This window comes from Rhea pennata, chromosome Z, assembly GCF_028389875.1.
Source record: "Rhea pennata isolate bPtePen1 chromosome Z, bPtePen1.pri, whole genome shotgun sequence".
Lineage (NCBI taxonomy): Eukaryota > Metazoa > Chordata > Aves > Rheiformes > Rheidae > Rhea > Rhea pennata.
In genome coordinates this window covers 1,675,411-1,698,562 of record NC_084702.1, presented here as the reverse complement: position 1 = coordinate 1,698,562, position 23,152 = coordinate 1,675,411, and the positions used below count along the sequence as shown (strand labels likewise).

The following is a 23,152-nucleotide window of genomic DNA, read 5'->3' as shown; positions in this document are numbered from 1 at the left end:
GATTTCTGCAAGCTGACACTGTGGATCCTTAGCGAGCAGTCGGTACAATCCTTCCATACCTTTGGAGGTCTCGGTCTTTGCCGTCACTGCTTACCAAACTTTGGCAGAGTCAGCCATGAGAAACAGGGTTTTGTTTGTCCAGTTAGTGCTTTCCAAGACTGTTAGCAGCTGATTTTCTTATCAGCTGGATTAGCCTGCATCAACGGGGGAGTGGGCCAAGGGGCAACACGTTAAGATGCAGAGAGGCAGTGCTGGAGAAAAACACAAAGGAGTGCTTGTAAAATCTGCTAATTCTGACTGAAGCTAAGAAAGCTTCAACTTTCTGTTTGTGTAGCGTTCAATGTATTGTATAGCCTTCATCCATACTCTTCTTCAGAGGAGAGATACCACTAGCAAAACTTATGGGACCAGAGGGGCAAGGTTATAGTAGGTTTCTGGTGGAAGCTTGCTATCATTTTATTATGGCCTCAGGAAACATAGCATGGGAGGAGCAAAGTTTAACCATCGTGCTCTATGGCTCATTTCTAGGCTGAGGTTAGGGAGGCAAGAATGTTTAATCCATCTTTGACACTTTACCCTTTCCATAAATTGGCTCCGTAGAGACAAGTAGAGATGAGTCCAGATCTGCATCCAGAGTATCTGAAAACATGTACCAACAATATGGTGTTACTTTCCTTAAAGGGATTTTAGGCCCTGCACGCAGTGGTCTCCCAGAAAAGACTAAAAAAACCCAGTAACCTGTCAGAAATTTGATAAACATAGTTGCATATTATAGTGAGACAGACTTCAGCTTCAAAGGTTGTTTGTATTCTTCTCACACTGAAAAGATCATGGAATTAAAAAAAATCCTATAATGTGGATGTCAAATAGCTACAGAGAAATCATATTAATAAGCAAGCTTATGCTTTTATTTGGGAGTCTTTTCTAAGCTCCTTGCTAGAAATGCGGATACTAAGTAATCAGTGGATATATTTAAGCTGTTGAAAGAATATAGCTAGCCAGATCTCTCAAATATTCGTGAAGTCCAAATGTGTTCTTGCCAGGTCGGGATGTTTAGGAAGGGAGGTATTTGCCTTACTGCAGGTAGGCACAGGTTTTAATATTTTTCATCTGCTTGTAAAAATTCACAAGATACAAAAAAGTGCATGACCAGAAGTATGTCCTTGTGTGCTGCACACCTTGAAAGCTCAGCAAGAGGAGCATGATTTCTTTCTAGTCCTCTGTGGACACAATATAATTTCTATCTTCAACAGTGTTTTAAAGGATTTATTTATTAAAAGAGGAAAATCAGTTGAGCTGGGGATCTCAGCTGGAATGTGTTGTTGCAGTTCTTCCAAAAATAGTTGTATTTGCCTGACTGTATAAGCAAAAAATCTGACAGACTGTCTTGGATTTTAGTCAGTTTAGGGGTCCAGTTCTACCACCTTCCTGGCATGACATCAGTAGAACTGCTTACGTTTGTAAAGATCACGTATGTGAGAAAGGATTGTAGGACCAACCAAATAAATCATTCCCCAAATCAGCCATAGCCCTCCAAGACCTAAACACTTCCCTCGCCCTAAAAAATTGTGATCAAAACAATATCTCGTGTTAAAAATCACAATTTGGAAAAAGGTATGCTGACGTATTTATTTTGAAGGTACAAATACTGTATGTAGCCTTCATTCCGCTATGAAGTGATAATAAGCTGTACATGTAAATGATGGAGAATTTCTTTAGAAACAGTGATTTACTGCAAAAGATTCCACTACAAAAAAATGGTATGTGGTATGATTTGTTTCTATTATTGCCAGGAGCTCTGATTAATAACACACATTTTCAGTTAATTTTGGATCTCAGCATGCCCTTTAATCTGGCATTGTTTCTATTGTATTGCTATTACAGAAAAATATATATTCTATCCTGAGGCCCAATTCCAATTACTATAAGTTAATCTATTAGGTGATAAAGCATGACATAGGCAGAAAATGTGTATGTGAAAGTGAAGATGTATCTTAGGATTTTCCAGGGACTGGTTACCTTGAAATTGTGTTCTCTATAAATCTGAAAGCATGTTCTCTGTCGTTTTGTGATAACTAAAGCTTTGTTTTGGATGTTGTCCTAGATATTATGAAACTGGTAGTATTAAGCCTGGAGTGATTGGAGGATCAAAACCAAAGGTTGCCACACCCAAAGTCGTTGAAAAAATTGCAGAGTACAAACGCCAAAATCCTACCATGTTCGCGTGGGAGATCAGGGACAGACTTCTGGCTGAGCGCGTATGCGACAATGACACCGTGCCCAGCGTCAGCTCAATTAACAGGTAAAAATTCGCACGTTCTTGGGAAAGGACTTTTCTAGGAAGTGTTGGAACTGTGTCTTCATTTGTTAATGGAACTGAAGTTCCATTTCTTGAAGTTGTCTTCATGAAATGCAGTTTACGTGTGTTTTCATAATGTGTTTGGGGCTTGGGAGCAGCCAAGGGCTCACATCAGGTTATAAACAGGTCCTTGGAGTGTCCAGATTCTCCTTTCAGCCTTTGCTTCCTTCCTGTTTTTTCACATTCTCCAGTCTGAGACTTTCTGTCTTTTCTGGTAAAGATCCTAGATTATTTGCTCTGAATCAGGTCTCAGTTTTGGACTGAAACCTGGACTGGGTAGAGATTCCATGGGAAGTTCTTTATCTAAGGGGAAAAGCTGAGACTTCAAATGTTAGGGCTAGCGGTGAGGTAGAAAAAAGCCGGAATGCAGGTGTCTGGAGAAAGGAATCAAAAGTAGATCTCAGGGTAGCACTACTGTCTTCCTGCTCTCTACTCAGTATTACTGAAGTTGACCCAGCACCGTGTGGACTGATGTTTGGTACCATTTATCAGGAATATAAATAGTAGAACTTGGTCAGCAGCTTCCAAGTGGCCTTGAACTGCTTTTGTAAAGATGCGTGAGAACCTCGTTTGGAGCCTCAACCCTGTATTTGGGAGTTTTGCTCTGACTTTCCTAACCAGGCCTGGCTCACATAAAACCTGCAATTACATTACAAACACTGTCTTTCAATGTTATACCTTCTTCTATTTTACTTAAACTATTTAAGAAGACCAAATTCACTCTCTTGATAATGTATGTAAAAGTCCACGTCACAGGCCAAATGATTTCCAATGCTAGTGTTGAAAAATATACCATGAAATATTCTGTTATGCCTCCAGCCCTCCCAGACTGACAATAAGTGCTAAATATTTGGAAGGCTGAGTGCACAGACAGCCTCTTGCACACCCATGGCCCCTTACAAGTAGTGTCCTTTCATTTCTCTCAAGAGTATTCTCTGTACAGGGTTTCAATCTCATCAGCCTCATGAGATGATTTTCACTTGTGCCATTTCGTGCAAGTCCCTCGAATGCAACGATGCAGTTCAGTCTCTGTCTGTGAACACAAAATAAACTGATGTAATATTATTTTATTAGCTATCCCAATTGGATTTGCGTGAATGGAATTACCACTTGAATATCAGGAGAGATTTCCACAGTGTTAGCTGGGAATACTGGCTCTGTCTTGCCCAACTGAATACAGAGTTGTACATTTGCATGGATAAATGCAAGAACAGGTTAGGTCATTCAAAGCTTTTAGTACTGCTTGCAAGTTCATAACTTGTTTAGAATCCAAGGCAGCAAGCAATAACCCTCCAGACATTGCAATTTTATGTTAAAAAGGGTTTGGTTTAGATATATGGAATCTAGGAAAATTGAAGGAAAATTCTACTAAGAACTATCCTCAGATAACTAGAGATACCAACTCTATTCCCATCAAAAACAACTCAAATCGTATCATGTGAGAAGCATTGCTGCTACTATGAGCAGTGCTGTGTTCATGTAGTAGGTCTTCAGGTATTGTCCAAAAACCTACTGAAAAGGTAGCCACAGCTTGTGTGACTAAACAGGCTCCACTAGCTCTTATCAATTTTTCATACTCTACCTATTGCTCGGTCCTTGAATGTTTCCACTCTGATAAGTTCCACACACTCATTGCCATTGCATCGCAAATCTGTTCTGTGATCTGCAACCAAGTTCTCTGGCCGGAAGTCTCATTCTGTCTCATCTTCTTGTGACTGCGGCTAAGACCTTTTCCTTTTCTCAAAGGTGCGAAACTCCTTTCAAAATACGATCTTTCTGAGTCAATCTGCTTACCCAGAGAATTGTTTTTGCCAACTTCTGAGCACAGCCTGAAAACTCAAACCAAACTGTTATGACGGCATGCCTGGAATTCACATTGAAACACTTGGCTTTAGTTCTAAATTTTCCCCATTCTGTGGTGTAGTCTGCGGGATTTATCCTCATATATAAAGCAAGCATGTGTTTCAAAGCTTTGTTGGTAGGGATATTACGTGTTAAAGATGCATATCCTTACTCTTAAAGTATGAAAGACTGACAGGATTAGAACACATTGGTCAATGGCAGGAGAGATAATGGCCTCGGGGGACAGGAGAGGAGGTGAAATTTCGTATGTACTATTTTTTCCTGGCAGCCCATATGCAGCTTTGAAGGAGAGATGACAGGTTGATGCCTATGCACAGAGATGGCTGTATATATCTCCAAACTTTCAGGTGTGGGGGGAAGGTAAATATTATATGAGGAGTTTTCTTTCTTTTTTTTTTTCTTTAGCCTTCAGGCAAAACTACTAGAGGGACAAGGCACAGCAGCCAGCAAGATTAGCAGAACACCTTAGCCCATGTCTGGAGTAGCATGATGTGGTGCAAAGGGAATATGCTTTCTACTCCTGAGTGTGTAAATCTGCACAGAAACAGCAGTGTAGTTGGCATTTTCCGAAACCTTTTCCAGACATGTAAGATGTGTTTCAAAGGGCTTTGGCACTTGCAGTAGACCTGGAGAATTTCTACAATAAGCAATGGTATTCAGCAGGTTTCCTGGCTAGATCCTGAAAGATAGAGAGCTTCCTACCGTTTCATGCTGTCTGTTGCAAGCCTTGCTTTTGAAAATATGTGCATGCAAGTACCTGCTGGGAACTTGGGGTGCCTGAATGTGCTGAACTACCTACTCCATAGAAGCCTGAATTCTTAGGTCGGTCAGACTTGGGCACTGTTTTCTGATGTCCTTCGTGCAAAAGTGACAAGTCTTTATCAACCCTGCTGTGCAACTCAGATATTACTTTTCAGCCATTGGCTTGAAACACCACCATAAGATATTCAAAAGGATTCTTGCAGCTAACAAGGCTGCATAGTCTGCTTTTGGTACAGCCATAGCACTACTCTGCTATTGTCTTGCTATTGTCTTCAGGAGGAGAGTTGTCATCTCCCAACTGAAGGGCTGGGGCAGCATGCTATAAAGCCTCTATGACAAACTATGTGCAGCACATCCCCATTAAGGAGTATGCATTCTAACAGATGAACCTGAGCTGCTGCCCCCATATATGAGTGAATAATTGCTATTATTAATCATTAATAACATTAATATTAATAATAGGCCACTCTTCCACAGCAGGAGCAACTCTGTGTGATTAAGGCTTAATTAATCATTGCAACTAGGTTTGCTCAAATAAACTGAGAGCTGCTCAGCTGTTTCAAAGCAACACTGTCCTCCATCCTTTCAGAGATGAAGATATTTATGCGTCAGGAGGCCCCAGATACCCTCCTTTCACCCTGAGAGTGAGAAAGCCTTGTGCAGGGTGTTATTTCCAACCTTGCTGATACACCACTCTAGGTCATCTTCAGCTATGTGCTCTTCGGCATTGAAGCTGCTCCCACAACTCTCTCTGACTCCAGTGCTGGCCTGCTGCTTGGCTGTTTCTGCTCATTGTAGGGGAAAAAGTAGCTGAGGACTTAGTTACCAAGGAATTTGAAGATGTCTAACTTGCAGCAGATTCACTTTAGTGCTGACAGCCAAATACTGACTCGTTTGCAGATCCATCCCTTTCCACACCCCCAGCAAACTCCATAGCAGGATGGGAAGAGCAGTAGCAGACAGGGAGTCATATTCTGGGATGGGAATAAGATGTCACTTGTTGTTCCAGTACAGGCTTACAATGTACCTTTCAAGCAATTAGTAAGTTTTATGTGTGAATGCATTCACATGCTACATCCATCTACACAGCTCCTCTCCTCACCGCTCCACTCCTCTCTGCTCCCAAATTCAAGGTAGTTAGAAATGGGAAAAGAGTGTGTTGGATAAACACAGGAGAAATACTTACCACATCATTACCGCTGCATAAAAAGTGCATAAAACAGACACACGTGATTTCAGCAAAGAGCACATTTCCTTCAAGGCATAAACTCATCTTGCTTCCACAGCAGTCAGTGGAAAAACTATTTAATCTCTAGCAACATTCAGACTTTATCTCTTCTTTGTTAACCATACATTGGCAGGTGAATACATGACAGAACACCTCTGTGGATGTTTTAAACTACAACTCTCTTCCTGCAACTCAACACAGGCCTTCTATTTATATACATCTTTGACTTTTGCTGATTTGCATCACTATAAATCAAAGCAAATGCTGTCCCCAGTAATGACAATGTAGTTACTCAGCTCTTAAGACTAGCATTCAATCTGGCATGTTTCTGTTTTAATATCAATTTGATTAAACAGAATCTTTTCAGAGGTATCTAAGTTCCTAAGATGTCTGAGTGCTGCACCCAGGGGTAGTTTAGGGAAAGGTTTACAAAAGTGTTCAAACACCTGAGGATGCAGGTTACAGCCTAGTGGGATGTTAGGACTCACAGCTGTACATCTGCCTGAGGATGGGGTGTTGGGCTTAAGAGGTGCCCAAAAAGCTATAGGTGACTGTTACCTTTGCAGTTAAACCTGGATTCTCAGAGGAACTGGAACACCAAACTCTTGTTAGGATCCCAAAGAACCTGTAGGAGTTAGGCATCAAAATGTCACTGAAGACATGAGCTGAAGGCAAAAATATAAGCCTGGGTCTACCTGCCAAACTTTTAATCTTTCAGTAGATGAGAAGAAGATGATACATGGGAAGACGTTTTTATATTTACCTTGCTATCTTGAACTGAAAAAATAGTGTCTGATGTCCCCTACAACTTCATGCTTAATAGTAAGCAGTCATTTATTTCTTTTCAACTGCATGCAGGATTATACGGACGAAGGTACAGCAGCCTCCCAATCAGCAAGTCCCTGCCTCCAGTCACAGCATAGGTAAGGAAAACTTTTCTTTTTTTATATTAAAAAAATAGTATAATGGATTACAAATATTCTAAAGAACTTTTAATCATTCTTATGGGCAGGTAATTCTGCATAAAACACTTCAGCACATGTGCTAATGCGCCTTCTTTGTCATTCTCCGAGGGCTGAACATAGTAAATGAATTTTATAAATACTGCTAAAAGGTTTTGAATTTTACTGATTATTATGATAAATAGCTTTCACCATGAGACAGAAAATTGAAATCTAAACCAACCCCCTCCCACTAATGGGGGTCTATAGAATATCAGATAATTAAAGTAATAAATCAAGAAAGGGATACTTATTCATAACATTTTCTGCATCATTAGTCAGTAAGTAGTTTTGAATGTGTTTTTTTCATCTATCAACCATCCCTTCCATAATTCTTTGTGCACTTGCAGTCTTGAGTGAAGAAGTAGCAAAACTTTCTGAACTTTAATTCAGATACAGACCAGCAATATTCAGCCAAGAGTCAAGCAAGTGTGAGGGAGGTGATCTTTTGAAAGGGTGTCCTGCTTAATGAGGCCTCTGCAGTTTACCAAGCTGATGGTCTTTCTCTTTATCAGGGGTGTTTGTTCTCTTCAGACTTGAGTTTGATTCCTTATTATTGAAGAAATGTCCTGTACTGAGGGAGGTAGTGAATGAGTCACTACTTAAGGCTATTGGAAAACTGGAATATATTCCTAACTCTGCCACAGAAAAACTGAGAGGATTCAGATAACTTGCAACTATGTTCTGCCTCTTTTTTGTATGACTTCAGTTCCTTGTTCTGTTGCTGGAGGGAGGATAAAGTGTTGCTTGTTATCCAAAGCAGAGGGAAACTGGAGGTCTCAGTTGCTCTGTGCCTTAGTGCTTTCATGTGTGAAATGGGGCTAACACTTGCTGACCTCAGATGGCAAAGGTGAGCTGATATTGTGATAACAAAGACCTCTGTTAACACTTTGAACTTCTCAAAGAGATCTCACTGCAGGCCAGCATCCTGAGTTTTTCTTTCAAGGAAATGCGAAAATAGCCTCAGAGGAGGAGAAGTATCAGCCAATTTGCTATGATAAGTTATGGGCTGACTCTTCTCCTTTTGTGAAAAACAAGAGTATAAAAACAAATCTTACTTCTAAGAATCTGGGAATCTGGAGAAGTAGGAATCTCTTACTTCTAGTAACCCAGCAGGAAATCATGACATTTATTCGTTCTGTGTGGGCCATAGCTCACTCCAGTGCTGTGGCTAGAGGGCTTTGGTGTGATCCCAGCACTGAATGCTTCCATGCTCTGGAGGCATGCAAGTTGCCTTCTGTAAAGTGGCAACCTGCCAGCTCAGGCTTAACCTATGAGTGTATGGAGATGGATGCTGGTGCTGCCCTTTAGACCCTGGGCCACATACCCTGTGTGTGTACAAGCTCAGAACTTCATGGAAATATGGACCTTCCACAGCATCACAAGGACACCATATCTACAGTGCTGACTGTCATCTCCAGACTTGCATGAACTATAAAAAATGACCTCCTTCAGCCGAGTGCTGAAGCCAGCACCCTTCCTAAGGGTTCTGCCAAAGCAAAACAGATTTAATTCACATTTTGGAGAGCTTCATAGCCTTTCAGCTACATGTGGTCCACAACTGGTCTTGCCTAGGTCTCTATGTAACCTTTACCGTTCACAAAGATTTTCACTGACCGGACTTGTGTCTTGGGCATCAAATCAAGCAGAGCAAGTGCATGCTGCTTCACTGCTATGTGGTTACTGTGCCAGGAGGCTGAAAGCATTCCACAACATCTTACTGAAATGTTCATTTCATAAGGTCTCACTTCTGCACGTTACTGTGCTCCAAATCCAGCTCCTTCCACTTCATTAATGATTTGAACTGATACACAGCATCAACTGACCTTAGAAATGCATCTCCCAAAGTTACCTCTGGCCCAAGAGTGGTTGAAACTTTCCTCCTATTTAGCACTTTGTTGTCACTTCTTAGCACTATCCTGCTGCTTTCTGTTTGGTGTGGGAGGAGGAGGAATTTGATACAAAAGGCAATACACATATATGTTCAGGTCTGTGAGGCACCTTGTAAAAAGCAAATCAGTGATAGGGATGGGAGCCAGCTGCTGCTCCATTTCAACAGGCCATAATATCAAGGTGCAGAGGACTGCTGTCATTCCTGCCATCTCAGAGCCCAGAGAGCTGCAGAACCACTATTTATCTTGGTAGTGGATAACTTTCTGAGCCAGATGGCCACCTGGTACCTGATAGAGCCCCAAGATGTCTTGATTACATCATAGCAATAGGAGACTTATGTGCCCATTGACTTTCATATTTTCATGTACACTGACTTCTTTGCTTTTAATTACAGCCTCCACGGGGTCTGTGACCCAGGTGTCCTCAGTGAGCACTGACTCTGCAGGCTCTTCCTACTCCATTAGTGGGATTCTGGGAATTACATCCCCTGGCACAGAGAGCAACAAACGCAAGCGAGATGAAGGTAATTGAAGTTGTTTGCTCTTTGTGGAAGTGGGGCAACACCTACTGAAAAGAAGCTGGGCAGGGCTGAGATATGGGTCCTCTGTTTTGGTGTGTCATTTGTGCCAACTTTGTCTGGCCTTTGATGTTGGTTGTGGCAAGCAGTAACATGATTTGCACTTGGGACGTGATGGTTCATGTGTAAACAGAATGGCATCTTTGCATGGCTACTGGAATAAAAGCAGATATTGAATGCACAGTGACATGAAAGAGCAATCAACACTTTGTAGACCCTTCTATCTCCATCATTGCACAGGAGTTTTTTCCAGTTACCCTCCTGGTAGCATATACTTACATATGAATAATATGTAAGTACATATACTTACATATATGTACATATACTTACATATTGATAAATTAGAAAACACTTGGGATGCATCACAATTTTTAACAAATCAGCCCCTTCTCCTGATTGAGGGAGAAAAGGAGAAGAATTATTATTTTCTTAACTCTGTGGCCACCTGATATCATAAAATGAAAGGGAAGTGTCATAATATGCAGAGAGACAGAAGTTTTCCAGTAGTAGTGTCTGTGATGTTGCATTTCATTAGGTCCTGTTGGCCTCCAGAGGTCTTTCCTCAGACTAGACTAGAATGAAAAATAGTGGATTTTGTTTTGGTTTGAATATTGCCTGCCTTCCTCCAGTCTGTTGCAGGGTTAGTAGTTCTGTTCCATTCTGTATCCTAGGCATTTTTTTGATGAAAACACTGCTTTAGAAAGAAGGGCCTTCAAAATAAGGTAGAAAGGAAAAGAGGGGAAATTCTTCTTTGGTGCTTTATAAAAATGCCTTAAATCTAAACCAGAACTTTATTTTAATGAGTAGTAACTACTTACAGAGAGGAATTGAAGCCAAGACCACCTCAGCTGGCAGATTATCCCACTTACCCTATCTATTGTAACAGAAAGGATGCAAGAGGATTATCTGTGATCCTACTGTCACTTATTTGCAGCAGTCGTGATGGAACTTCAGTGACTGACCACTGGCAACGTTTGTGGATTTGAGGCTTTTACTCTTTGCTAATTTGTTGTCATCTCACTCTTTAGAAGAACAAACTGTCATTTTGCTTTTGGGAATCTCTAATCACCTGTCCTAGGCTGTTGTGGAGAAGTTCCTAAGTGCTCTAAGGGCCATTGGTGCTCCAGGTGTGGAAGGTATTCTATCAACCACATGCATGCAGAGATACTTTGTGTGCTTCTGTAAAGAGGTAAAGACCTCTACCTGAGGAAAGAAGTGGTTCCAGAGGGAAAAGAGAAAGAAATTCAGAGGAGAAACCTCCCCTGGACTGACAATTCAGATATTGTCGAGGAGAGGAGAAGGGACTCTTCCCTGTGGCCTGGAGCTCACCAATTGGCTTTAGAAGAACTTGATGAGGATGAGATTGACTTTAAAAAATTCAGGAGCGCCAGTGTGAGCCCAGACAGGTTGTTCTGCAGCCAACACAGTTAGTGAGATCTCGGAAGCCAGAAGGCAGACTTGTGTGCTCAGTCCCTATACCTTCCCTTTCTCTTTCTCCTCCTACTTCCCAGTAATCCCAGTTATTACACCCCATAGCCTTTGTGAGGTCAGGCTCTTTTAGCCTTACAGTATTGCCAGAGCCCTGTCCCCTCTCACCGTCCCTTCAGCTTCCTTTCATTTCTCCTAATTATGGAGCTTCTGTGCTGCATATGTGATGCCTCCATGCTAGCTGGCCTGGTGGCATTTGTGTGTTGATGGGCAGCCAGCTAGCCAGACAGAATAAGGATTTCATGCTGCAACCTTTTCCACAGAGGCGATAATACTTCAGATCATTCTTATCAGCTGGACTTCTGTTTTTTATGATACTGACAGGAGCTTGATATTTATGAGAGCTCTAAATGTGGGCTTCAGTGTTATAAGGAAGGTAGGAAGGTAAGCAGAACAGATAAACAAGTGCATGGATGGATGGAGGAAAGAATAGACGAGTAAGCAGATGGGCAGAGAGCTTAATGGCATAGACTTAACTCCTCAGGAAGTCAGGCTAAAAGTGAGCAAGGAATGTGGCTTCCAAGCTCTACAAACAGAAGTCAAGTAATTTTACATGCATGGGTGCAATTTCCTGGTTAGATTCACAGCATAATCCTTGGTCTACTGAAATCAGGGTTAAAAAGTTGTGCATATTTGTTTTTTTTCCCCCAAATTAGGCCTATAAGTACATAGCTGAATATATGTGTTAAAACGGATATAGCAGAAGTTTTGTATTTGATCAGCTGTGGCAGGAGAGAAGAAGTCCATGCTGCAAATTTCATTACTTTAACACAATATTGTCCTAACGCACAAGTTCTTGGATGCATGTGATTATAGAAGACCCTCTGATTTAAGCAAGAAGTAACAAGAAGCCCCTGCAGGTATAGGGAAAAGATTTTTAATGTTTCCTTGGAAAGACAAAAAGCAGAGCTGAGAAACAAACCAGCCTTTGCCAATTCATTATTAGGAGAAATCATGTGATTTATAAAACAACCCTCATTATTTTGGCCACGATTGGCTTGATTTTTGAGCCACAATTTTTGAGATCGTAAGACAGACAGTTCTGCTGACTTCAGCAGAGCAGTTAAACTGCTTTTATAATAAGCACAGAGCTGCAGATTTGGAGAGGTGTGTGAGGGAGAGCATTTGTGCCTAACTAGATATTTCAATGCAGCAGAATGGCTTTGTCTTGTTTGAAGGGGATCCCAGAGAGTCTCCATCACCCCTCCTCATTCCACTCAGCGAAAGCTTTCTTGACACAGCTAGGCATAAAGTGTGTATTAACGTGTCCCAAGATCCTGCACTGCAAATGGTGGGGAGATGGATCATACGCTAGACTACAATGTGAAGAAGAGAGGGATGTCATCTTTTAATTATGGATCATATCATAATGTAGGTGCATGAAGTGGCAGAGTTTACGTAACCATTTCTCAGCTCTAAGAGCTTGATCAGACCACCTCAGCATTCGTATTTTCTTTGCCATGTCTCTGTATTTCTCGGTAGCTGTTGAGAGGTGTGCATCTGCCTCCACAACTTTGCATGTCTCACAGACAGCTAGAACCAGGTACTGTGTAACAGTTAGCTGTCTGGTTATCCTGACTTCCCTGGGCTGGGGAGCGAAAGGGAATAGAGTCTCCCTTTAAGGTTTCTAGCTGCATTGAGTACTCCGTGTGATTCGTTATCCAGTTTTGTTCCCCTCACTCCTGACCTTTTTTTAGCAGATGTCACAAGTCTTTAACCCAGTGGGGAGCATGCCTGATAGCAACAGGGGCAAAACAAATCAGACAGTCTTATTGGTTTATATAGCTGAAGATGTCATTTTTTTTCCCTGTTGTAATATGGACTTGGAGCAAATGTGCCTTTGTGGGGGAGCAGTTGCTTTCACTTACGGTTTAAGAACACACTACTGGAGAAGCAGACTGCTCTGTAACTACACAGAGAGGTGCAATCAAAAATCAACAATCTTAGCTTAAAGATGCAGATGCTGCTAGGCAGCAATCTTTTTGTTTTACTCTCAGATTCCCTCCTTTGAGTTGTGTGGCTTTAAATTCAGCTGGTCCCAGAGTTTAGGAAAAAGCTGTAAAGCAGCAGATGGACTGGGGAGTTACACAAAATGGTCATATTTAACTGCCTTCTAATGAAATGGATTGCTTCTAGGAAAATTAGGGATGGGTGTGCTGGTGGGTGGTGTTAGACCCCAATTCATACTGAACTGAACTCTTTATCGTATTTATAGCTGCCACTAGTGAAAGCTATAACTGCTTTCACTGCTATCACTGAACTGCTTACAGCTAGTTGCATGCCTGATGATTGTCTTGTAATGGGACATCTCAAAGACTCTGAATTTTCAGGAAGTGCTGAGCACCCCCTTTCTGAAAGACAAAGCTTTCTGAAATAGGACTAATAATCTTTAGATAATCTTTGGATTCTTCTGAAAATATCAGATAGCATTGTTAAAGATGAGGTCTTTAGTTTAAATGTTCCCATGAATGTTTGCAAATTGTGATTAAAATCTATCAGTCTAAGGTGGTTCATTAATCCCAGATGCTCTTGACATATTTCTATCCGTGTGAGATGCTGCTGCATAAGTTCTTTTAAGAAGCACACTGGGGCTAAGGAGAGCAGTGAGAGGAAGACAAAAGGGATTTTTGTCCTCAGGTAGATGTGAAACAGGCCAAGCTAGAGACTGTGTGAGATGTGTGAGCTTGTTGGAATGTGAGAGCTATGAGGGAGGGTTGGAGGATCTAGTGAGAGGACGGGGAAGGAGGGCTGGGCAAACAGAAGCCCCACCTCTTCTCTTCATTTTGACAATGTCTCTGAAAGCCCAAGGTGTACAACTGCTCCAGGTGCTGCTCTCGTCTCAACCAAAGCAACAGGAAGGCAAAGCACATCCCTCCTTCTTTCTTCCATCCCTATCTCCTGCTTTCTATCCAATGAGCACGCTACAGAGCTGTGCTGATACAGAAGAGCCAGTGAAAAGTGGTTAAGCCTAACAGAGTGACTTTCCTGGCCTGTTCTCACTATCCAAGCTGACAGGAATTCACAAAACAAGTGTGCTTGTCAGAGTAGGCATAGAAAGCGACTCTGATCTGAGATGATCTTGAGAGATGACTGTGAGAGAGCAGTGCCTCTCCTGCAAACCCGTAACAAAGCCTAGGCCTCCCACTTCTGTGGAAGCCTTGCACTCTGCAAGAGGCAAGACATTTCTAGCACCCTTTAATAAGCTAGTTCACCTTTCTGGTGTCAAGAGGAGATTAGTGATTCTAGGCTCTGTAAGAACAGCTTATGGTGAAGCACTGAGCATGGGTGCTACAAATGCCTCTCCTTGCTAATCCACGGTGGACTTGGGTTGATCCATCTGTACATAATTCTATCTATACATGACAGTTTTATCTCTGCCATGGGCATTTTTAGCTCAGGAGGTCCCTGATCCAGCCATCAGAGAAAATGGCTATCATGGGTGGCCTGAGGTGAGGAGGAAAGAGACTCAATTCCTGTACTCTTACAGAGAGGAGTAGCTCTCTGGATTAGTAAGCAGGTGCTGGAATAGTAAATGGATATCCATTCCCATGCACCTCCCTTGCTTTATGCAAAACATACATCATTTCCCTATGTGAGAATTTTGGAGCAAATGCCACATATTTTGATGGGAAATTGCATGCTTATTCAAAAGTATTCTACCAATAATCTGATTCTGAACTCTAGACAATCATATGCTCTTAGTAGTTTAGCACTGTCCCAAACTGATCACCTGACTGATGCACAGATGTGCTGAAATCCAAACTTCTGATCCTGTTGTTCTGGGTAGAATATGTGGAGAAGTAAAGCATGGACTGAGGAACCGGAAGGAAAGATGATACAAATGTGTTATACATATTCAGTGACCAATCCTGTTCCAACCTTTTGCTAAGTTCAGTGAGAGTGGGATCATATAGTTGACATGAGCCAAAGTCACTACCACTGCTCACCACCTATCTCCAGGATGTATTTAGCCAAAGCAGAAATCTCTGATGCTGGCATGTAATAAGTTATGTTTGTGAACATAAGCAACAGTTAAGCCAGGCTGAAATCTGTTCACATATAGTACTCACTGGATAATTCCAGAAAGTCTGCTGGGTCATCAATGCCACATCTGTGCTGTTAAGGTAGAGACACGGGAATAAACGTTGGGTTGCCCATTGTGTTATGGTTAGCGCTGTTTCTGTCACGAACTTTGTGCAAACTGGTGTTGTCTCAGTCAGTATCTGCCTGAGGTACAAGTAGAGAAGCTAGCACAACCTGGACATCATTCCCTCTGCTCAGCTTGGACGCAGCCATGCTGTTTCAGAGGGTGGGAGAGTTTAGCTGTAGAGTCACACATCAGCCCATTTTGTCTCGTTGTGTAGCTGTAGCTGGATAGAAAAAAATCTGCATGGTGCATTGAATGGATTACTGCAGATTGTTTGCCTGGCCCAGGCCACTAGATGGAAAATACAGTCAGAAAGAGGGCAACAGGATCCAGCAAAACATCACCGAATGGTAAGGTTGGAAGGGACCTCTGGAGATCATCTAGTCCAACCTTCAGCCTAGCCCAGATCGGGACTGAACCCGCGACCTTGGCGTTAGCAGCACCACGCTCAAAACAACTGAGCTTCTCAACAAAGCGCTGTGTAGGATGTATGCGTCCACCCACCTCCTCTTGCTGCAGAGCAGATTTGGCAGATTTAAATATCCTCACAGAACAGCTGTGTAGAGCATATTTCAGATTCAATGAAATAGTGTCTTTTCAGTGGTGGAGGGTTTTTTTTTTTTTTTTTTTTTTTTTGGCAATTGAAACCAGTATAGCAGGAAACCTTCAGTCATACAAACTGTTTTGTTTCCATTCTCACCAACCATAACCCTATACTGCTGTCAGCATCTACCGTCAGCATCTAGTGTGATGATGTAGATGTTTGGGTTTTGTTTTCTGACCTGAATTCCTTGAAAAATATGTTTCCTATAATGTGGACTCAAGACATTTAAAAGCATTTGGGTCACAGCCTTCTGTATGGGAAGATAAGCTGCCAAGAGTGGCAAAGATGGTAATGGTAGTGAAAAGAAACTGTGAAGAGCAATATAAGGCCTTATATGGCTGTCCAATTATGGTCAGAATATTTTCAAGCAGGGATGTCTCAGGTCAGGCAACTCTTCAGGCATCCAAAGAGAACCTCTCGGTACAACCTGCAGAGCTGCAGGCAAGTTTAGCACCGCAGTGGCTCACTGGGGACACCTACACTTGAAAATGGCAGTCAGATTGCTTTGCACTGACACATATATATAGTAAGAGCACATGTTGCAAAAAGCCTACACAGGCTCAACCTGTCAGTGACCCATTGAGGGGGAATATGAGCCAGGCCTAGGAAGAGTCAAAGCAAACACACGTAAGCCTGAAAAGGACTAATAATACAGACAGCTGTCTTTCCTTCACACTGTGCCTATGAACAATGTTTTCTCCGTGAGACAGAAACAGTAGCGACCTGCTGGTAGGGCTATGGACCTAAATGTCTTGGAGGCTGCACAGCAGATGGCAGCAGACCTGAAGAAGAACACTACAGTGTCCTCCATGCAGCCAGGGACCTCTGCCACGTCTTGTGGCTCAGGTCCAATCTGACTTCCAAGGCTCTTTTAACTCTGCTCTGTGAGATTATTGGGAATGCCTGTAAAGTATTTTCACCTTTTGTTTAGCTTCACTTCTTTAAATACTCAGGGCCAGACCTACAACTGCTGTCTAGCTGTGCTGAGTTTAATCAAATATAGCATCCATAGCTCCATCCTCAGCTGAAGTGTGCCCTAATGACCAGCAGTGTATTTATTTATCAGTTGAATTGTTTCCAGTGCCATCCTGCTACCATGTCTTCTTGCAATGGAGATAAAAATCTGCCTGTTTTTGCCCTGACAGTTCTATTTTTTCTTTTCTCCTGTCCATGCCCTCCAACCTTCTTGCTAGCGCAAAGCTTCCGTCTTCTTCATGTCCATCATTGCAATCATATGGACAACGTGACCATATGTTGAAACCTTGGCTGGTGTAAATTGCTCATCTGGTGGATTTATAAAGGACCAGAAATACTTGCAGCGTCTGAGCAAGACATGGCCTCCCACTGTAAAAAAGTAAAACCTCTAAACTGTACAGGCAGGACCATATAAGGGCATTGCTTTATATAACTTAGCACCAATAGCTTCTCACTAAGTTTGTGTAATTCATACCTGACAAAACATGGAGGAACAGGCAATGACAAACAGAGACAAGAGTCCCAAATTTGGAAGCAAGCAGCCTGGGCAGGGCAGAGGAGAGGTGTGATACGATGCAAGTAGCCAGCCTCTATCTTCTTCTTTCTCATCCCTTCTGAAGGAGACAGGGAATGTGTGGAGGTGGATGGAGGGCTTTGGAGGTGAGCCCTAGAGAACCAGCTACAGGAGACATGGGGTGGAGGATGTGAGAGAGTGACTGGGGAGCAGAGGGGAGAGACCACTTAAATCAGGGGAGGAGTGGGCAACAGGTCTGGGAGCAGGAGTGGCGGGGTTCAAAGAGAGCACTGATGTGGAAGCAAGGACAGAGCTCAGAGCTGGCAAAGGACAGGCAGAGCCAGTGCTGGGGAAGAAGTGAGGAGCAGAGCCATGGGGTGCCTAAGGCCTAGCCGAGGAATATACCTGCAAGGCTGGAGCGGGGAGTGTGATGAGGAAAAAAACAAAACCAAAAACACGACAGTCATAAAAGTTATTCTTCTCAATGTAAATTCCCCTTTTTGGGCCGTGGCTTTCCAAACTTTTATAAATACAAGTTAGATATTATTGTAGTTTCCCTGGCAACTGAAGATCTCTGTTTTTCTTTATGTGAGGGCTGAAATGTGGGATTCTTCTGGCCACACCTGAGTCCCTCTCTTGCTCTTTGTGGCTGCCAGGGCTGGCAGAGGATTTGAGAGTTGGGTTTCCGAGTGTTCTCTGAAATCAGGGTCTGTCAGGGGCATGAGTATTAACCAGAGATAGAAACTAATCTGGCTGAAATACTGCTCTGATGTAAAAGCCCTTTCACCCCTTGGTTAGTGTGTTGGGATCATCTCCCACTCTAGACTTAGTTCTTGAATTTTCCTAAGTAGATTGAGACATTTGCAGGTTCGAACACCCTATCAGGGAAGAATTTACTGAGTGACTGTCAATCCACTGCAGGAAGAGCTACTGGAATGGAAGTACCACAAGTGAAGGAGCCCACAGACTTGTTTATGTAATGTATGCACACTCTAGGGCACTGGCAGCAGGAAAATACAGACTACAGCCAGAGGGTGACTGAATTTAGTTCAGAAATTAACAATGGGATAGGTCCACTCTTGACGGAAATCCCTGTAATTCCTTTTGCACCAGCTAAGAATTTGAACCTGACATTACAAGGCCAGGATCAATATTGTCAGCTTCATATTTCCTTGTGTGTTCTCTACTGCAAATAACTCACAAAGGCATGAAGCCTTTGGGGACCTAAACCAAGATGGAGGCACTCAAAAATGTAAAGACTGTGAGAAAAAGAAGCAGAGGGTTACAGAAAGAAATATCAATAGAAACTCAAGCTGTGTATCAAAGTGGTTAGCTATAGGGCCTTGCAGAAAGTATGTGACAGATGGAGAAAAGATATATGCATTGACAGAAATGTGTTTATAGAGTGGAACTGAAAATACATTTTAGGAATATTTTATTGCAGATATGATGTTTATCTAGAACAGGTGTTTATGCCCAGGTAGACCCAAACTTGTAGAGTTAACAATATGTGGAAAAAGCGATGGAAAAATACATAAAAAAATCAGAAATCAAACTCTTCAGAATCTAGGTGATCAGGTGATAGTGGTGGACTTACACAGCTCCATGAAGAGGTTAAAGAGAAAGGAGCTCCCTCTAGAATCCCAGGAAGTGCTGGAATTTTCTTAAATAATCTAGGCTCACTTCAGCAAATGCTCGCTCACATGAGTTGTCTTTACTCTTGGGAATAATTCCAGTGACTATAATGAGATGAAGCCTTTGAAGGGAATAAAGTTTTGCAGGGTCAGCAGGTACTGATTTAAATTTCTCCTGCTGATTCAAATTGTCCTTGCATTCAGAATCATTTGCCAGCGTTGCAAAGGATGGTGAGCTGTTTGTTCCATCACTTCATTAGCTCTCTTGAAAGAAATGATTTTCCCTCACTACACAGACCCTGAAGTCGTCCTTTTAAATACAGTTTGATTTCAAATTTACTAGATATGTTGCAGTGATGACTTCATCTCTACTGTAACCAATACAGTGTATTGTTTGGTGGAATTCGACTTTTTGTTTATTTCATTGAAACTATGGAAGCTAAACTGATGATGGAATAATTTATTCCTTTCCCTGCAGTTACCTTGATGGGCTTGATTTTCCACTGTGTTGCACCATCCCTGCACTGATGTAATTCCAGTGCTTTGTGATGATGTTTGCTGAGTGGAGAAGGAACCCTAGTCTTCCCCTTATTTACACAGCAATTCTCTTCATGCTGTGAGCTCTGGAGATGCGATGCAGTCATAAACTGGGTTTTACTAACCACTTAAACGATGTGTAGAGCTGCTGTACAAGCGTATCTTGAACATGTCAGTGAATCAGCCACGAAGGCTTGTTCTGCAGAGACTAGGGACTGGTCCCTAATCAGTCTGGTTCACAGGGCAGCACAGAAGGTAGAAAGCAGCTGCTGTGCTCTGATACCTGGGACTGCCAGAAAGGATGAAATGTCTACAGGGACAAGCTAGGCCTGCAGGACAGCATGCTTTTCACCCGGAAAATTGACTATTCTGCTCTTTCTGCTGTTTTTCCTTTTTGGGCAGTGAATACACTTGTGTGTTTATGTTTGGGGAACCTGTTTCAATGAACACAATGGGCAGGAGGTTGCATAATGCAGTTCTGGTGACAATTGTTCTTCGTTGAATGAACTATTGCATCTTTATTTATCTTTTCTGGATCTAGAAGGAAGGGGGATTAAGACACATATATCCTATGTGTCATTTCTCATTTCTCATGAGAGTGGGGCTGTGATCAGGAGTTCGGTTTGTTTTTTTCACATTTACATATTGTAAAACTTTTATGATATGTTTTGAACTTGCTGAAATGGATACAGCTTCAGGATATGACTACCATCTCCCATAGGAAGGGTTGTTACAGTGAACCTTTTGCTCTGTTTTCTGATCTGAAGACCTACTCCCACACCTTTCCAATGGCTGATTGACAGATCTGTATAGTGCCAGATGAGTGTGGAGGACAGATTGTCTCCTTGCATCTTCTGAGGTGGTCAGATCCAGCAGCCTCATAGCACTGTCTCTGCTGGGGAACTGTGGGAATATTAGCTGGTAACACCTTTTCTGATGTTCTGGTCTCTGAGTTATTGCTGGTCATCAGTGTGTAAAAAGATGCGACAGGCCAACATCTTGAGTATCTGGAAGAAATGGTGTTAATCAGTGCATAACTATCTTCATTAAGATGAGGCCATACTAAAATGATCTACACTGCTGCTTTTATGGGCTGTATATCCTGTGGTAACACGGTCTGAGCAGTGCTTTACATTGGGTCTTAATGAAAACATGGGGAACCTCACCATGCCTGACACGGCAGATTTGGGTTACAACTGACTCACACAGAAGAATGTCTCTGAATCTCCCAGATCTGTTCCTGTTACACACATATACTCCTGAGACATTTCTCAGGCAGTTTCAGACTTAGAGCCCTCCCACAGTGCTTGTGGGGCATGACCGTGTTACAGGACATGAGGGCAGAGTGGCAGGCTTGGTTGGTGCTCCTGCATCTTCTAGACATGGAGGTCTGTCTCTTCCGGCAAGACTGGCAGGTGCAACCTTATTGCTGATAAGTAGCTATAAGTAGGCCAGAAGATGTCATGGTCTTTTTCTGCTTGGGTCTGCCTCTCTGTTTGTCCCGTCCCAGGAGAAAGCAGGAGGAGTAGGGGCCGTCTTCTTCTCTCATGCTGGTGCAGTAGCTAGCCCTGCATCTTGCAGTGGCAATAACAGCAGCCAGAGTGTCTGTCTGTTCCTTTCCGTCTGTCCTCAGACCTACGTGCTTCTCCCTTTCTTTCCCTCTCTCCGTCTCCTGCTGTCTGTTGTTCACAACTGCTCAAAACCAAAGCCAGAAACAAAGGCCAGGGACAGCGTTGACTAAGATGGTGCACAAGCCCTGAAATGGCTGCGTTTGTGTCAGTCCCTGCTGGCCAGCCTCCGAGAGCTTTTATGAATGGAGCTCTGTTTGCCTCGGGGATCAGGGACTGTGAAGAGCTCATTAACAGATAATGAATTTTTCCTCTTCCTCTCTAATCCCCTCCCTAACCCCCCCTCCACCAAAGGACTGCAGAGGATGGTGGTGGCTTGACACAGGCAGTGACGGGGTGTGATCTGCTGATGAATAGCCACCTCTGTTGGAAGAGTGACCTGGTGGCAGGCAGCACTGCTGCTCTCCGTCCTGGGGCTGGGACTTTGATCTCAGAGAGCGGTGGTTTCCGCTGGGCCTCTGAGAGGCACCAATTCAAAGCCATTTTCCCCCCATCTCCCAGGCAGACTGAAAAGAACCGGGGGTCTCACGCATACGCTCACGTGCGTACACACAGGGTGTTCAGCTAATAGCTAATAGTGCCAGCCACCATCCAGGAAGAAAGAATGGGGGAAAAAAGGGCGAATCTTCCTCCCGCAGACTGCGTGGGGAAGGGAAAGAGGGGGCCAGGGGACCCCCCACCATGAAGCCAAACTAAAAAGGCGAATTTTAACCAGCAGATGCCGTGCCCTCTTGAAAAAAGGGCCTCCCCGCATCATTGATCAGCATAAATCGTAGAGTTTTAAGAATGGCTTGCTGCTGACTGAGTAGAGCTCCACGTTTGAGGTCTCCTGTGTCTGTGGGTGTGGGAGAAGGAGTTCAACTCTCCCTAAGCTGTGACACTAAAAGTCTCCGGTATGTTCAGAAATCCACCTCGGTTCGTAGGTAGAGAACATTTTGACATTTCTCATGGAATTATAGGGGAAAAGAACAAATCTGGGTCAGTTCAGAATTTTTAGCTATGGTAGCGTTAAAATGTCATATGCTTTTCTGGGCTTCTGAGAAAATTTTAAACATTTCCAAATTCATAAAAATAGAAGAAAAAGCTATTTGAGAACACTAACCATTCTGTTACGACCACATGTACAAGAAAAAAATCATCAGAATTTGATATTTTTCCACAATGACCTTTTGACAAGATAGCATTTCTGGGGGGGGGGGGGGGGGGGGAAGGACCAAAATCTGAGCAGTTTTATTAATGAGTTCTGTGGGCTGCCATCCTCTGTTCCTATGATAAAATCTTCTCAGGTCTGCAGGACATTGGGTAGGATCAACCCACATTTGTGCAGCCTTCCCTTCGCTTTTCAGTTTCTTAGTAGCACCCCAAGACTTTAGCATCTCCCACTTGATCGCCGTTGTATCTGTGTAACTACTTGCAGCCAGAAAGCCACGAATTGTGGCAGTGGAACATCCCTGTGCTGCAGTCTGCAGCACAGGGAGAAACGGCCCCTCGTTGCAGGAACTGCAGGAACTCTTTCTTGCCAGAGTGAGGGTGTGGAGCATGACCAGCCGAGAGAAGCAGGCAGAGAGAAGGGACTAACAGACTGTGGTCATTCTGATGCTCTCAAGCCTTAGGCATGGAGTGCCTTACCTTTAGCAGAATTTTAAAGGATGTATCAGTTCTCTTCTGGCAAATGCATAAGTTTAATGCAGGAAAATTCTCTGCATTGCAGCTGCCTTTTCCGAATGAGCAGCTTACTGCCAGTCTTAAGCGCACTCGTCATTTTCTTTCTAATGTAGTTCCTAAACCCCCTATTTTCCAGAGAACTTGCCTCTAATTCTGGAGTGAGGCCATGCAAGTTGAGGCCATGCAGGTTTGCCATGGACTTCAGCTGGGATTTTCTGGTAGCTGTGTTAATGAAAAGCCCAGGCTTTCACAACTTCTTGGTTCCCTGCTCTAGCTC

General features: G+C 43.0%; 1 protein-coding gene across 2 annotated transcripts in view; it reads left to right on the top strand.

Annotated features, from left to right (window-relative positions):
- Positions 1 to 23,152, top strand: part of PAX5 (paired box 5) — a 168,370-nt gene that overhangs the window by 13,679 nt on the left and 131,539 nt on the right. For both annotated transcript variants that reach the window (XM_062599434.1, XM_062599435.1), the window contains exons 3-5: positions 2,105 to 2,302; positions 7,071 to 7,135; positions 9,501 to 9,629. In XM_062599434.1, the coding sequence (XP_062455418.1) occupies positions 2,105 to 2,302; positions 7,071 to 7,135; positions 9,501 to 9,629 (392 nt within the window). The remainder of the gene's footprint in view (positions 1 to 2,104; positions 2,303 to 7,070; positions 7,136 to 9,500; positions 9,630 to 23,152) is intronic.